The 16467-nt window shown below is 40.7% G+C and overlaps 1 protein-coding gene across 1 annotated transcript in view; it reads right to left on the reverse strand.

The window, feature by feature from the left end:
* Positions 1-16467, reverse strand: part of LOC311289915 (uncharacterized protein) — a 56300-nt gene that overhangs the window by 7922 nt on the left and 31911 nt on the right. The window contains exons 5-6 of the mRNA XM_084408185.1: positions 16341-16428; positions 14107-14262 (exon numbers count right to left, since the gene is read on the reverse strand). Coding sequence (XP_084264311.1) covers positions 14107-14191 — 85 coding nt within the window. The 5' untranslated portion in view covers positions 14192-14262; positions 16341-16428. The remainder of the gene's footprint in view (positions 1-14106; positions 14263-16340; positions 16429-16467) is intronic.

Genomic DNA, 16467 nt, shown 5'->3' on the forward strand with positions numbered 1-16467 from the left:
TTGTTCATGAGTCTAACATCCAGCCACGCAAGAAAACATGTAATCTACCTGAGGGAATAATATGCTCACAAAACATTTCTGATTATTATTAATGTTTAAAACTGTTTGGTTATGTTCCCCCAGGATTCTTTGATGAATGTAAAGGTCATAAGATATTTATTTGAAAAAGAAAGCTTGTGTAACACTATAAATGTACTGTCACGTTTGATTAATGTAATGCATCCTTGCTGAATAAAAGTAGGCAATTACTTTCTTTAATTTCTTTCCCAAAAAATAATCTTACTAACCTCAAACTTTTGAACTGTAGGCCTATGTATAATGTTAAACAAGCTTTCTATTTCAGATAAATGCTGTTATTTTGAATGGTGGTTTGTTTGTAATGTGACATTTTTTTTTTGTATGACATTAAAACTATTTTTAGAATTAAATTGTACATAAATAGGTTAAGCAATACAAATGTGTTTGTTTGATAACCTTTTAAACATATAACTACAGTCTGCAGACACTGAAATGATGCACATTGTGCGATACAGTAAATATTTTGAGTGTCCCTCATTTTCCTATAAAGAACCACGATTGTCCCGCATTTTACTTTTCTGAAGTTGGCAACCCTACTCAGGTGTGCAGTTTATTTCTGATTAATCAGTGGAGACATTTTTCATTTGAGTTAACTCAGGTGTGCTAACTGCTCTAAAGAAATGTGAAGCCCATGTATAAAATTAATAAAGATGAAGTTAATAAGTTAAATTATTGTTGTTGTTGTTTTTATTAAGTTAAAAATGAATCTAGTGTTATTATTGCTGGTGGTGCCTTGCCATGAACTCTGCCCCCACAGCAAACAGAACCGAACCGAACCGAACCGTGGCTCCAAAACCGTGATATGAACCGAACCGTGGCATTGGTATATCGTTACACCCCTAATACACACTAAGATAAGTGTTGCATGCAATCTCAAAACCTCTTCACGATATTGTTAACTCAACTAAAAATGTTTAAACTGTCGGTTAACAAAAAAACAAAAACAAGGAGCCCAGGAGAAGATCATTATAGACCCATTTCAAATTTGCCATTTATGTCTAAAATTTATCAAATAAAATTATGGAGTACCACAGGGCTCAGTATTAGGTCCTCTACTTTTCTTCCTGCTCCCCCTGAGAGATTTTTTTACTGTTATGCCAGTTTTGTATTTCTACACAGCCTGACAAATCTTCTTAACTCTCCAAAATAGCAAAGTGTATAAACTAAACAAATGCAGAGATAACTAGTAATTTCCTTCAGTTAAATTCTTCCATAATTCTGGGGTAGTTAAGTAACACTCTATTTATTGAAATCTGAATATTGAAATACACAAAAGAAATTGAAAATATTCACAGCTTAAATATACAACCAAGGAAAATTATTATTATTTCATTAAATTATTTGTTATTTCATTAAATGAAATTGTGTGACATCTCAGATCATTATCTAGTCTTGTGTATACTACATTTAGCCAAGGCTGCAAAATCAACTCCCTGTTACAAATATGGTATAACTATCATTTATTCCACTAAATATTGCTTTATAAATAATCATCCTGATCAGTTTATACTCCTCTGCAAACCATAGCTTGTAAGAACTCCATGTTACAAAAGAAACTATTGACTCTCTCTTTTCCAGCACTTTAGACATTGTTTCTTCTATGCCCTTAAAGTTTTTTTAAAGAAAATAGTCCAACGACGTGGTACAACGAGCACACTTGGGCCCTGAAGAGAGCAGCCAGAAAAATGGAGTGCAGCTGGAAGAAAGCAAATATAGAGGTTTCCTTTCGAATGCCTTTTCCTCGATTTACTGAAGCTTATATGTAAAACGCATTTGCAGCTGCACAGCTAGCACATTGAGCATCTGGCTCGCTCATAGGCTGTGCTGCAGCAACTGTATCCAATGGCGCGGGTGCCTCTGACGTGCGACCAATGGTGGCGGGCCTCATCTCCTTCGGCAGATCCGTCGAGCACGTCTGAAGAGGAATGGCCTGGCTCTCTCGACCCCGTCACGGCTTCTCAGTCCGCTGTGGCATAGTGTCAGCTACCAGGACCATGCTTTGGATCCTGACAAAGGCCATCTCGGACCTCAAGTCAACCTCCTCAAAGTCGGCTGGATGGCTGGTTTTTCTCGGGGCGCCAGCAGGCCCCTCGTCACAAGCCCGCGCCATTTTTTCCAGAGGTACACGAGGAGCTGACCAAGGCATGGCGCGCACCTTATTCAGCGCGCGTCGGATCTTCAGTTTCGGTTTCCGGCTATGAGTCATTGCCGCCCCTCAAAGAGGCCGTGGCCGCTCATCTGTGCCTGAACACAGCTGCTAGCTGGCGAGCTAGAGCTAAACAAACCCTGCCGAACCACAACAGCCCTCGCTGGACGCGCGTATTCCACCTCCGGTCAGGCTGCTTCGGCCCTGCACATGATGGCCGTGCTGCAAGTCTACCAGGCCAAACTCCTCCAATCCATGGATGAGGCTTGCCCGGCCCCTGAGGCCTTCCACGATCTCCAAAGTGCCACAGACCTAGCCTTGCGTGCTACCAAGGCTACAGCACAGGCCATCGGAAGGAACATGGCAAATTCGGTCGTGCTCGAGCGCCACCTCTGGCTTAATCTCACTGAGATTAAGGACTCTGACAAAATGAGGTTCCTTGACGCCCCTGTATCCAGCTCCGGCCTCTTCGGCACGGCGGTGAAGGTGTTCAATGAAAGATACATAGAGGCACAGAAGGCGTCCCAGGCCATGCGACATTTCTTGCCGAAGCGCTCGAGCTCAGCGTCCAGCAAACCCAAGCCAGCACCATCTTCACCTCATCCAGCCAAGCCGGCGAAGCAGGTTTCTCAGCCCCGCCCTGTGGCTGATACCCTCCGCCAGCCGCGACCAGCGAAACGCTTCCCGATGCCCCGGCGTCAGGGCCCGCGTCCCAGCGTTGTGCTTGATGCTGTGCCGGCGATGTCGTCCTAGCACCAAAGGTGAAGAGAGAGGGCTCATGTTTCACGCTAGCCGGACCACCCTCAAAAAACCCTGCAAAACTTCCCCTCAGGCGAAAGCTTGTACAGTCAGTCCAACACTCGTGCACAAATCACAATATAAGGGTATTATTATTATTATTTTCTAATCCAGAAAAAAGACGGCGGTCTCAGACCCATACTAGATTTGAGACATTTGAACAAGGCTCTCATGAGACGGCCTTTCAAAATGTTGACTATCAAACACATACTTGCACAAATTCGCTTGGGGGATTGGTTTGTCACAATGGATCTGAAAAATGCATAATTTCATATTTAGATAAACCCTCGTCCCAGGCCATTCTTGAGGTTCGCCTTCGAGGGTCAGGCTTACAAATACATCGTTCTGCCATTTGGTCTGTCACTAGCACCCCGTACATTCACGAAGTGTATGGATGCAGCGCTTTCTCCCCTGAGACATCAGGGAGTCCGCGTGCTGAATTATCTCGACGACTGGCTAGTGCTGGCACAGTCGAGAACCGAGCTACTAGCTCACAGGGATTTGATTCTCGGCCATTTGGAATGCCTGGGTCTCACAATCAATGTTACCAAGAGCAAACTGCCCCCCAGCCAGAGCGTGGTCTTTCTGGGCACAGTTTTAGACTCAGTGACGATGACAGCGTGGCTCAGGTGCAAGCAACATCGTTCAGAGCGCGGGCCCCTAAAGAAATTTCAGAAACTTCTCGGTCTCATGGCAGCAGCATCGTCAGTACTACGTATGGGATTACTGCGCATGCGCCCGCTGCAGCACTGACTGAAACGCTGTGTGCCAAACCATGCATGGCAGTTAGGCAGCCTGCGCATCATGGTAAATCACGGTTGTTTAAGAACCCTGATTCCCTGGTGGGCTCAAAACTGGTACCTCGAGGGTGTGACCATGGGAGTAGTTTCCAGGAGGAAAGTGGTGTTTACAGATGCTTCCAACCTGGGTTGGGGAGTGCTGCACGAGGGCAAGCCGGCTTCTGGTCGAGCACGGAGCAGAGCTTACACATCAACTGTCTGGAAATGAAAGCAGTTGGTTCTGCCCTGAAAGCATTTCTGTCAAACCTAAAGGGTCACCACGTCTTAGTCCGCACAGACAACATGTCAGTGGTGGCCTACATAAATCGCAGAGGTGACATCAGGTCAGGCAACCTGCATGCCATGGCGAGAGACCTCCTCTTATGGGCACAGACCAATCTGAGCTCTCTGAGAGCAACGCATATCCCTGGCATTCAGAATCTGGGTGCAGATATGCTCTCACGGGCAACATTCCCCTGGGCGAGTGGTTCCTGAACTCACAGACGGTCAGTCTGATATGGAGTGTGTTCGGAGAGGCCAATATCACCCTGTTTGCCTCGAGAACAAACACCCACTACACAGTGTTCTTCTCGAAGACTAGGGACGCACTGGCCCATCCCTGGCACAACTGCCCCCTTTACGCTTTTCCCCCGTCTCGATGATTTCACAAGTCATCAAACAGGTCAGGGAGAGTGGATGCCCAGTCCTTCTGGTGGCCCCTCTCTGGAAATCCAGGCCGTGATTTCCGTAGCAGGTTTAGCTATCAGACACAGTCCCTTGGCCGGTTCCAATGAGGAAAGTCCTCTCTCAGGCCAATGGGACAATATGGCATCCTCGATCCGGCTTATGGGCCCTCCATGTATGGCCCCTAAACGGGTACCCAGGGACCTTCCTAAGAAGGTCTTAAGCACTATCTCTGCCAGGGCCCCATCTACTCGGCGCCTTTATGCTTTGAAGTGGTCGGGTTTTTCCAGCTGGTGATCGAAAAATCATTTTGACCTGAGTCATGTGAGGTATCTGTGGTGCTCTCCTTCCTGCAGGAGCTGTTGGACGCGGGCCGTTCCCAGTCCACGGTCAAAGTATATGTGGCAGCTATTGCAGCGCATCATGCTCTGGTGGCTGGCCAATCAATAGGAAGAAATAACCTGGTGGTCCTGGGGGCTCTGAAGGGTCCGCCCTTTGAACCGCTCCAGTTGGTCGATCTTAAACCTCTCTCGCTAAAGACTGCTCTCCTGTTGGCACTGGCAACTATCAAGCGGGTGGGAGATCTGCAGGCTCTCTCAGTGAGCCCCTCATGTTTGGAGTTTGGACCAGATGACTCTAGGGTCATCCTCAAACCCAGGCATGGTTATGTACCCAAAGTGCTCGCAACGCCGTTCAGAGCACAGGTTATTACATTATTAGCCCCCTTCTGCCGAGGATGGGGAGGTTAATCTTCTCTGCCCTGTCAGAGCGCTGAGAATCTATCTGCTTTGGTGGCCGATCCAAGGGTGATCCAGTCACTAAGCAAAGACTGTCTAGATGGATAGTGGATGCCATTTCTATGGCTTATACCTCAGTGGGTCAGGTTTATCCCATAGGTATCAAGGCCCATTCAACTAGAGGCATGGCTTTGTCACGGGCTTGGTCATCTGGCTTTCCCATTCAAGATATTTGTGATGCGGCCAGCTGGTCCTCGCCTGCCACATTTATGAAGTTTTATAATATGGAGGTGCCTCCTCTACATGCGAAGGTGCTTTCGGTATGATTAAGGCCCGACGGTGTCTGGTCTTGTCTAAAATACTACTGTGCACATTTACATACATATATTTATCAGGGTTTCCGTTGTCCGGTAATTGCCGGACATTGACCGAAAAAAAAATTAAATGTCCGACAAAATTAAATCTCTCCGGTCAAATTGTCCGATTAAAATTGCCTAACACCGTGTCCTATCTAACTACACGCGATAAAATGTATCTTTTCCATGTTAATCAGAGTTTGTCCTGACCAGACGCGATGGCGACACGCTACATTTCTAATTTAGAAACGGTTTCTATTTTTCTGCGACGTCGCGCTGGAACATCAAACACAAAGTGTGGCAAACTGGCAATGATAATCTCTGGTACTGTTTATGTGCTTTATTTAATGTTAAAAGCGTGAAATCAGACTTTGAATATCATTTAGTGCTCCAGCTTTGTAGCTGTAAAAGCAACAATGGATATAATTCACCTCAGATCTTGAAATTAAACAAATGGAAACATGAACGTTAAAACTGTGAACAAACAGGTGTAGCCTATTATTTGACAAAGAATGTTTTAGTAGCCTAACTCAGAAGCCTATGTATTTTTTAAATGGTGTAATATTTGTGAATTTTATTATGTAGCTACTTATCCATTTTCTTGCGAGTGCCGTCAAGTTTACTCTCTAGTATGGATGTTAACCAATGACTGTTTGATCGATGGTTGACCGTGTCAACGTTAACCGATCAAAGTTGTCGGTAGTCGGTAAAAAAAAAAAAAAAAAAGTGATCTCTAAATTAGGCTATTATAGGCAGTGGACTAAACGCTACTACAGTTAGCCATCTCATTCCAAGATCTTTTTGTGTGAAGTGAACAAATCCCTCACACTCAATTTTTCATAACACTCTCTCTCTCTCTCTCTCTCTCTGTTTTCGGTGCTGATGCAGTGACGCGTTCATGTAAACGGCACCTAAAAGCTGTCACAAAGAACTAGCAAAAGTAATGATTATGAATATGTAAAATATTGCAGTGAGACATTTTAATTGTCTATTAATAAACAAGTGTTTTCTGTGTCGGCTGCAAAGATGAAGTCTGACTCGCGATCTTCGCAGTAGTGAACGCGCCGGAGAGAAATACACATTTCATACGGATTACATTGTTTTATTTAGTTTTGAATGGTTCTGTTTAAAAGTAAAGATTTCTGTAGATAATAGATATGTTTCTATTTTTTTTTTAGGTGTGTGAGGCGAGTAGGCTACCTTATACGTTAAATTTCGGATCATGGATGATAGCTTAACGTTAGCTCCAGTTCAGGCGCTGGCGCCTCCATGTCGTGATTATTTATTGTCTGCTATATTTACTTTTTATTTATTAAATCGAGAAAATTGGATAATGAAACACTGATTAAAATTAAGATACAATTAATACAAAACGAAATTCGTTTTAAAGAAAGGCTTTGTGCTTTCTGTTTGAGGTATGTGTTTAAAGCAGTCTTTTAGTGCCGCTTTGAACGGTCGCGACGCGTCCGTAATGGAGAACTGCACGTAAGATGGTAATATTATTATTATAAATAATAAATCGTGTAATAATCCTGCCCCCTTAATTAAGAGGCGATATTTGACCGGCATATCATCAAAATGTCCGGAAAACGAAACCTCTGCCGGTCACTTTGACCGGCACCATTTTTTTCTAGCGGAAACTCTGATATATATATATATATAAAACCCCCTTTGGCTGGTTATTTTTTCCCATACTAATAGTCCCAACGTTGTCTGGGTTTATTAGTATATTATGTTGGTTTTGTTACTTACACATATATATTATTCTAGACCCGATGATGTCTGGTCTTTTTTATATATAGATATATATATATATATATATATATATATATATATATATATATATATATATATACATATATAATCTGAAAAAAACTCAGTATAAAAAAAAAATCCAAGCATCTTCCACAAATGGAATTAATTGAAATCTCTCCCAGTTTATATTTAATATATCCTGTATGAAGAGTTCAGGGCTAATTTTATCAAATTGTCTTACTTTAATCAATTTAGAAGGAAGACGAGGCACTTTGATTTTCGACTTACAATCATTTCACAGTTTCCATCTAAAGAATTAATGGTAGACAAAATACAATCAGTAGTATCTGCTGGCGCAGATGGAGGTTTATAAATATTACCAATGATTAATCGTTTGTTTTTCATGAAAAATGATTTTAACGAAAAGGCCTTCAAAATGCCTGGGATTTTCATTTGGAAAAACACGTTCTGCAGTCAGATTTGAGGATACATATATTAAGAGGCCCCCACCTCTTGAACCTCTATCGTTCCTAAATACAACATAATTGTCGAGTTTGACTTCATCATCAGGAATATTGTTGTTTAGCCAAGTTTCAGACAAGGTAATTACATGGGGTTTATTATAGGTAAGCCAGGCTCTCAATAAATCCATTTTCGCTGGCAAACTCCTATTGTTCAAATGAATAACGTGCAAGGTTGTATCTTAGTGTTGCATTTGATACTACCGACCACAACATTCTTTTGAATAGACCTTATTCTTATTCTATTATTATTATTATTATTATGTTGGAATTAGTGGAATTGCATTAGCATTGTTCAAATCATACTTATCTGACTATCAGTTTGTAGCAGTAAATGAAGAGATGTCTTATCAATCACAAGTTCAGCATGGCGTACCACAAGGCTCAGTACTAGAACCATTACTGTTCACTATGTACATGCTACCCTTAGGAGATATCATTAGGAAGCATGGAATTAGCTTTCACTGTTACGCTGAAGACACTCAGCTCTATATTTCTTCACGCCCTGATGAAAAATACCAAACGGAATGCATAGCTGATATAAAAAAATTGTCTAACACTGGACGGATGTTCTGTCAAATCTTCGTTGTCAGATAGGAACCTGGGTGTGCTCTTTGATCCCAATCTTTCATTTAAAAAGTCACGTGTCTAGTATCTGTAAAAACGCATTCTTCCATCTTAAAAATATATCTAAACTACGACATAGGCTCTCAGTGACAAATGTGGAAAAGTTAGTTAATGCGTTCTTGACCTCAAGGCTAGACTAGGCCTGTCACGATAACAAATTTTGCTGGACGATAAATTGTCCAAGAAATTATCGCGATAAACGATAATATTGTCGTTCTGAGACCATTTTCATTTAATATAATTATAATGGCATAATAATGCAGGTACACCTTTTCAACGATCTATAAACTTTTATTTCTAAAGAATATTAAACATTGAAAACGGAAAACATTTTAAATATCCAAAAAAATGAACAAAACAACCAAAAAACAATAAAAGCAATGGACTCTTAGTGTCTGTTAACAAAATAAATGTCTGTTAATAAATAAAATGGATGTAAACAAAATTGCACTTCAAAAAATATTAAACATTAGGCTTTAGACATTAGGCATAAATAGTGATACATTCCATAACAGGCAAAACTGACAGTTAGGACCTTTGTAAACAAAACAAAAAAAAAGCCTCAACAAGCCATATCGCACAATTTTGCACTGTTACTCCTGTTACTTTGTCCTCCTGTTACTTTGTCAAGTGATTGTGTACTGTCGGGAAGACGGAGACGCGCTTTATTGCGTGTATATGCTACGCACTGAAAATACTTGGTTAGGATTAGGGGTGAGGAGTGCGTGCGTATTACACGCCATAAAGAGCGTATCATATGCACACAAAAACTATTTTTGGCGTATAAATGGCACGAGAAATAACATTCGTGGTATAGATACGCATTTTCATGTGATCGGGCTCGCTGTCGCAACTCACATCTAGCGTCTTCTCTCTCTCCCGGCAGTCGCCGCAAACAGTCCCGCCGGCGCTTTCCCACACAAAGACCATGTGACTGACAAGTGCCGCGGCGCCGCCTCCCCACACAAAGACCATGCAACTGACAAGAGAGTTCACTCCTCCTATACGCTAAAGAACCGAGAGTGGTCATCCAGTCTCTTTGGTAGAGACTGAGAGAGAGAGACGAGGAAAACAAACAAGCATGCAAATGGAATTATCGCGGCCGGAAAAATTAGAGCTAATTTTTTTTTATCGTGCGATTAATTGACTTATCGACTATCACGACAGGCCTAGGCTAGACTATTGTAATGCTCTACTGGCTGGTTGCCCTGCATGCTTAAAGGTGCTGGAAGTAACTTTTTTACTCCACTAAAGCATAAAAATACCATAATATGTTTGCAGATATTTAGGAAACATGCATACATGCATAAGTTCACATACTCGTTTCTCTGAAAAACACTTCTACAGCCAGTTATTTTACACGTTCCGTGTTGTCAGTGGGTTTTTGTTTTGGTCTGTGTGACTCCGCCCACTGCCAGCTCACCCAATAGTATTTCGACATCCCGGGATGCCAGTTGACAGGAAACACAGTGTATTGCATCCTTGGAAAGGAGCAAACAAACTAGGTCAGACATCACAGATTCTACCTGACCTAAAAAGTCTCGTCATCCATCTAAAATATCTATGAATGAGAGCATATTAAAATGCAGATAAATCAACTCATTAACTTAAGTTAATTAACTTAAGTAAAGCTGTGTCTGAAACCGCTCACTAGTGAATGGCAGTTGAGTGCACTACATCAGCAAAGAGTGAACGAAAATGAGTGAGCGAATTCGAATTCGGACGCTGACATAATTATAACGCGCCAGAGAGCTCGGACAATTTCGTCATAAACATTACCTACCCATCTTTAATATTTCCTTTTTTGGCTGTATGAATTGTATGTAACAATTGTATGTATGTATTTTTCACGTATATTGCGTTATTTGATTTAAAATATATATAATAAAAACACTTGCTTGTCATATTTATTTACTTTTTACATGTATATGTGAAAAAAAAAAGAGAACAAAACACAACACAACACATTTGTTTATTCAAATATAGATATAACGGTATATATATACACAGTGAGGAAAATAAGTATTTGAACACCCTGCTATTTTGCAAGTTCTCCCACTTGGAAATCATGGAGGGGTCTGAAATTGTCATCGTAGGTGCATGTCCACTGTGAGAGACATAATCTAAAAAAAAAAATCCAGAAATCACAATATATGATTTTTTAACTATTTATTTGTATGATACAGCTGCAAATAAGTATTTGAACACCTGTCTATCAGCTAGAATTCTGACCCTAAAAGACCTGTTAGTCTGCCTTTAAAATGTCCACCTCCACTCCATTTATTATCCTAAATTAGATGCACCTGTTTGAGGTCGTTAGCTGCATAAAGACACCTGTCCACCCCATACAATCAGTAAGAATCCAACTACTAACATGGCCAAGACCAAAGAGCTGTCCAGAGACACTAGAGACAAAATTGTACACCTCCACAAGGCTGGAAAGGGCTATGGGGAAATTGCCAAGCAGCTTGGTGAAAAAAGGTCCACTGTTGGAGCAATCATTAGAAAATGGAAGAAGCTAAACATGACTGTCAATCTCCCTCGGACTGGGGCTCCATGCAAGATCTCACCTCGTGGGGTCTCAATGATCCTAAGAAAGGTGAGAAATCAGCCCAGAACTACACGGGAGGAGCTGGTCAATGACCTGAAAAGAGCTGGGACCACCGTTTCCAAGGTTACTGTTGGTAATACACTAAGACGTCATGGTTTGAAATCATGCATGGCACGGAAGGTTCCCCTGCTTAAACCAGCACATGTCAAGGCCCGTCTTAAGTTTGCCAATGACCATTTGGATGATCCAGAGGAGTCATGGGAGAAAGTCATGTGGTCAGATGAGACCAAAATAGAACTTTTTGCTCATAATTCCACTAAACGTGTTTGGAGGAAGAAGAATGATGAGTACCATCCCAAGAACACCATCCCTACTGTGAAGCATGGGGGTGGTAGCATCATGCTTTGGGGGTGTTTTTCTGCACATGGGACAGGGCGACTGCACTGTATTAAGGAGAGGATGACCGGGGCCATGTATTGCGAGATTTTGGGGAACAACCTCCTTCCCTCAGTTAGAGCATTGAAGATGGGTCGAGGCTGGGTCTTCCAACATGACAATGACCCGAAGCACACAGCCAGGATAACCAAGGAGTGGCTCTGTAAGAAGCATATCAAGGTTCTGGCGTGGCCTAGCCAGTCTCCAGACCTAAACCCAATAGAGAATCTTTGGAGGGAGCTCAAACTCCGTGTTTCTCAGCGACAGCCCAGAAACCTGACTGATCTAGAGAAGATCTGTGTGGAGGAGTGGGCCAAAATCCCTCCTGCAGTGTGTGCAAACCTGGTGAAAAACTACAGGAAACGTTTGACCTCTGTAATTGCAAACAAAGGCTACTGTACCAAATATTAACATTGATTTTCTCAGGTGTTCAAATACTTATTTGCAGCTGTATCATACAAATAAATAGTTAAAAAATCATACATTGTGATTTCTGGATTTTTTTTTTAGATTATGTCTCTCACAGTGGACATGCACCTACGATGACAATTTCAGACCCCTCCATGATTTCTAAGTGGGAGAACTTGCAAAATAGCAGGGTGTTCAAATACTTATTTTCCTCACTGTATATATATATATAAATAAAGTTTATCGGATGTACACTCGAATTCAGAGAGGATTGTGGGTAAAAGTAGTGAACAAATGTAGGGAATTATGTCGTTCATTCAGAATTTGGACACCACTACAAAATGGCCGACACCCTAAATAGTGCACTATATAGTGGATAGGGAGTGATTTCAGACACAGCTTAAGTCTCCTCGGCTTTTGTTGTCAACTGCACTCGTTCCTGTTGTGTGTTCTCAAACTGATAACGTGTGAGTGTTGAGTCTGAGGAGGGGGCGGGGGCGGGGGAAATAACGATCTCCGATATTTAGAATTTGGACTGCATTACCTATTTCAACCACTAGCTGTCATTCTTACAGACAGCACCTTTAATAAACTACAGCTGGTCCAAAACACAGCAACTAGAGTTCTTACCAGAACCAGGAAGTATGACAAAATTAGCCAATTCTGTCAAGAGTGCTTGACTCCCAATTAAACATCGTATACAGTTTAAAACCTTGCTGATTACTTACAAAGTACTAAATGGTTTAGCTCTGCAGTACTTGAGCGAGCTCTTAACGCATTATAGTCCTTCACATCTACTGCAATCTCAAAATTCTGGCCAGTTGATGCTATCAAACAGTCTTCCTAGCATTGTTCGAGAAGCAGACACACTCTGTCTGTTTAAATCTAGACTAGAAACACATCTCTTTAATCTGGTATACACATAGAACATTATACAATTCTATTATTCAAATCAGTTAAATGATTATTAGGCTGCATAAACTAGGTCAGCCGGAACTAAGTACACTCCCTATAACACCCAATGTACTCGTTACATCATAAGAAGAATGCCGTCTACACTAATGTTAGTCTTTCTGTTTATTCTGAGGTTTACTGTAATCAGCTGGATCAGGGCCATATCCAGATCAGATGGTGGACCTGCGCCTAGACATGACCACAACACATGATGTGGTCAGCCGGATCCGGGCCGGATCCAGATCAGATGGAGGACCTGGACACGACCACAACGCATCCCTGAAGTGTCAGCAGAGATTGTGTCAACTAGACTCCCCCATGTGAAGGCCTCATCGACACGACAGCCAGCAGCACTGATCCTCAACAAACTCGTCTCCATGCCGGCGTGACTCCGATCTTAAACCAGATAGAACTGGATAAAAATCTGATTGATCCAATCTGACTTTTGACCTGTAATGCTGCCTGAATCATAATCATACACTGTTCGTTCGTTGGCCAGAGGAAGGTTTTTTTTCTCCTTTCTGTCTCCTGATGCAGTGTTGAATGTGAATAATAGAGATGAGAATAATATCTTGCATCAAGAGTCTGAGTTTGGGATATATTTCCTCCTCCGTAAGGACGCACAGTAAGGACGCTTTCCTGTCATATAGCCTATCACATATGCACACTTCAATAAGCCCAAAGAACGCAGGTTAATGTGTTTAGATGGCAGGAGAAATCGGGGTAAGGAGCAAAAATCTAGCTGTGTCGATCGGTTTATGCTTAAGCCGTTTATGACTTTACTCCGATAAAGGAAAATGGGTTAACACGTTTACACGACCACATGCATTGTTGGCTTATTAAGCATAACAGGGTTAAGAACATGCATGTAAACGCACTCACTTATTCCCTGAAAGTGAAAGTTAAAGCAAAAACAAACTTTTGGCATCTGTCGCTGCATTAGCGGCACATTCTCTCAGAGACGAGATGAATCTACAACAAACCTATATCAACTGTCTTAATTTACTGAAGATGAATGCAAGTCTTACAGGTTTGGAACGAGATGAGGGTGAATAATTAATGACAGAATTTTCATTTTTGGGTGAACCATCCCTTAAATTTGCATGTCAATACATCAAACTCGTGGAAAGACTATTTCTATAATACATAAGATTTCATTCAACATGTTATGGAACAGAATGCAAAATTTGCTCTTAGTGATTCTTCAAAAATATGATTTATTTCTGTAGAGCTGGACTTTTAAATAAGGATCAAATTCATTTGAGAATGAAACCAACCTGTTTGCTCCTCAGTTCCTTCATGTTTTACATTGAATGTTTCTTCAATCTTCACGTCGTCACTCTCCTCTTTAATAAACGCCATCTTTCAATAGTGTGTCACGTGGATCTCAGTCGCTTCATCAGGAGTTTTCCTGTGTGTTTGGATACTTTGTCCTGTTTAAGATGAGAATAATTAACAGAAAGAAAACTGGCTAACTTGTGTTATCACTGTCTTACTGAAATAGTTCTGCTAATCTGTGGTAGACCCCGACCGATTTATCAGTCTGCCGCTTTTATCGGCCGATATGAGCCTGTCGCAGATATATCGATATCAGCGTATATGACGCCGATATGTTTTTTTTTTTTTTTTACAGAACATATAACGTAGATAAAATGCTTGCAAATTGCGTAACTACGTAGATTGTCTAGCAGAGCACGCTTCATTGTTTGCTAATGGCGACCCATGTCACTGCAGTGACACCAGTCAACCCTTCACTTCAGTAAAAGGAGGTCTCTACTTCAGACACGGTGTAAGATGCGCACACATTAGCTTCAACTCCACTGACAAGGTATGAAACATGGCTAGCTAGCTAATGTAGCAAACGAGTATGATAAGCTCTTGTGAGAGTAAAAGACGGGAACATTGTTTATTTACTTTATAACATTGCGTCTCACCAGGTGACAACGTAGCGTTAAATCACCATTCAACAGACCGCACTGGTACTAGTAAGCAACTTACTGTTAAGACACCGTTAAGATGCGGTGTGGCGCGAGCGACAAATCTCAGACAACAAACTGATGCCTCGTTCTGCTTTGTAACAGAATAGAGTAAAAAGTAGGGTAAACAGCTGTTGCGAAGCGAGCAACAACGGACACGCCCGGTGTAGACAGGGTTAAAGCCCATTCTGCCTATAATGCTACCTTATCAAGCAATATTCTAATCATTTATATAATTATAACACTTTATATAGGGCCATTTTGCATTTAGAGTAGCCTAGTTTCACGTTTAGTACATTTTGCTGACTACTTATTTAAAATAGTATATAAGTACTGTATGTAATTAAACACGTTTTCATTATGGTATTATTACTTTTACTTTAGTAAAAAGATCTGAGTTCTTCCTCCACTGGTAGAGACTAGAGGAATTAAGACTAATAATAGAAGATAAGAAGGTTTTGCCAGTGACACTTTTGATATATTAATTGATACAAGTTATTTTTTGTAAAACGTGACTAAATTAAAAGACAAAGTCATTAGTGAAGATTATGCAACAGTATTTAGATAGTTTGTTTACGGCTCAAATGTATCATTCTCATTCTATCATTCACCCTGCCTCCATTACATATCGTTGTCACACAAGTGTTTGATCACCACATTTGAGTGATCATTGCAAAACGTGTTTATATAATATATATTTATATATATTCTGGGGGGATGCCCTTTATAAAGGTTAAAAAAAGCCCTCGAGGTATGCTAAATATGACATATGCAGAATTGCAGAAGAATATTCCTTAAGAATAAATTATATTTACACCAAAAAAAAAAAAAAAAAAATTCCAGAAAAGCTATTTTTTTAGTCGCACAAGTGAATGACCGATTTACATGACAAGGCTTAATGTCGAGCCTTTTAATGCTTAATAATACCCCTGTTATTTTTTTTAAGTGAGAAACTGCCTATTCAAAATTTATATAGCCTATGTAAAAAAAATATTGGTGCAATTGGCTCATTTTAGTAGAATAAATTTCACAGATTTAACTAAGTAGATATAACACATCCATGTTGTCACTTAATACAACATTTCAATTTCAATTATTTTCTTGTGTAGCCTAATCAAGAAAATAACCATAAACAAAATGACAAAAATAGTCATAAATAATGTTTGGTGTTAGAATAATACATCTTATTCTTAACAAATACCAACAGTAGAATAATTTTAGATGATTTAATAACATTAATTTAATGCGCATTTGAAGTACGGATAAAGGAGCTTTAACGGGAGAAACACCACGAACACATGTATGATAATTCTGTCATGTGACCACATTTATTTGCGTTAAACTGACAATAACGGAGCGAAATGAAACGAAGCTTGTGCTTTACTCATAAACAACTGTTCATTAATGCTATTATACATTAGCCTACAGTGTTACATTCCTTAGTAAAAAAAAAAAAACTGAATTCACAGTTCTCTATATAATAGTACGAACAGGTTGTATTGGTTTAAACACTTTAAATGATTAAAAACACAAACCTCTCTTCAGCAGAATCACTGATGAGGGAGCGCAGCGCAGCCTTATGACGTAATACCAACACACCAAAATAAAAGTCCTCTTAACACGCTAAAACAAAAATAGAAATAAGCATTGTTACGAACCCCG

The sequence above is a fragment of the Rutilus rutilus genome, assembly GCF_951802725.1.
Source record: "Rutilus rutilus genome assembly, chromosome: 4".
NCBI lineage: Eukaryota > Metazoa > Chordata > Actinopteri > Cypriniformes > Leuciscidae > Rutilus > Rutilus rutilus.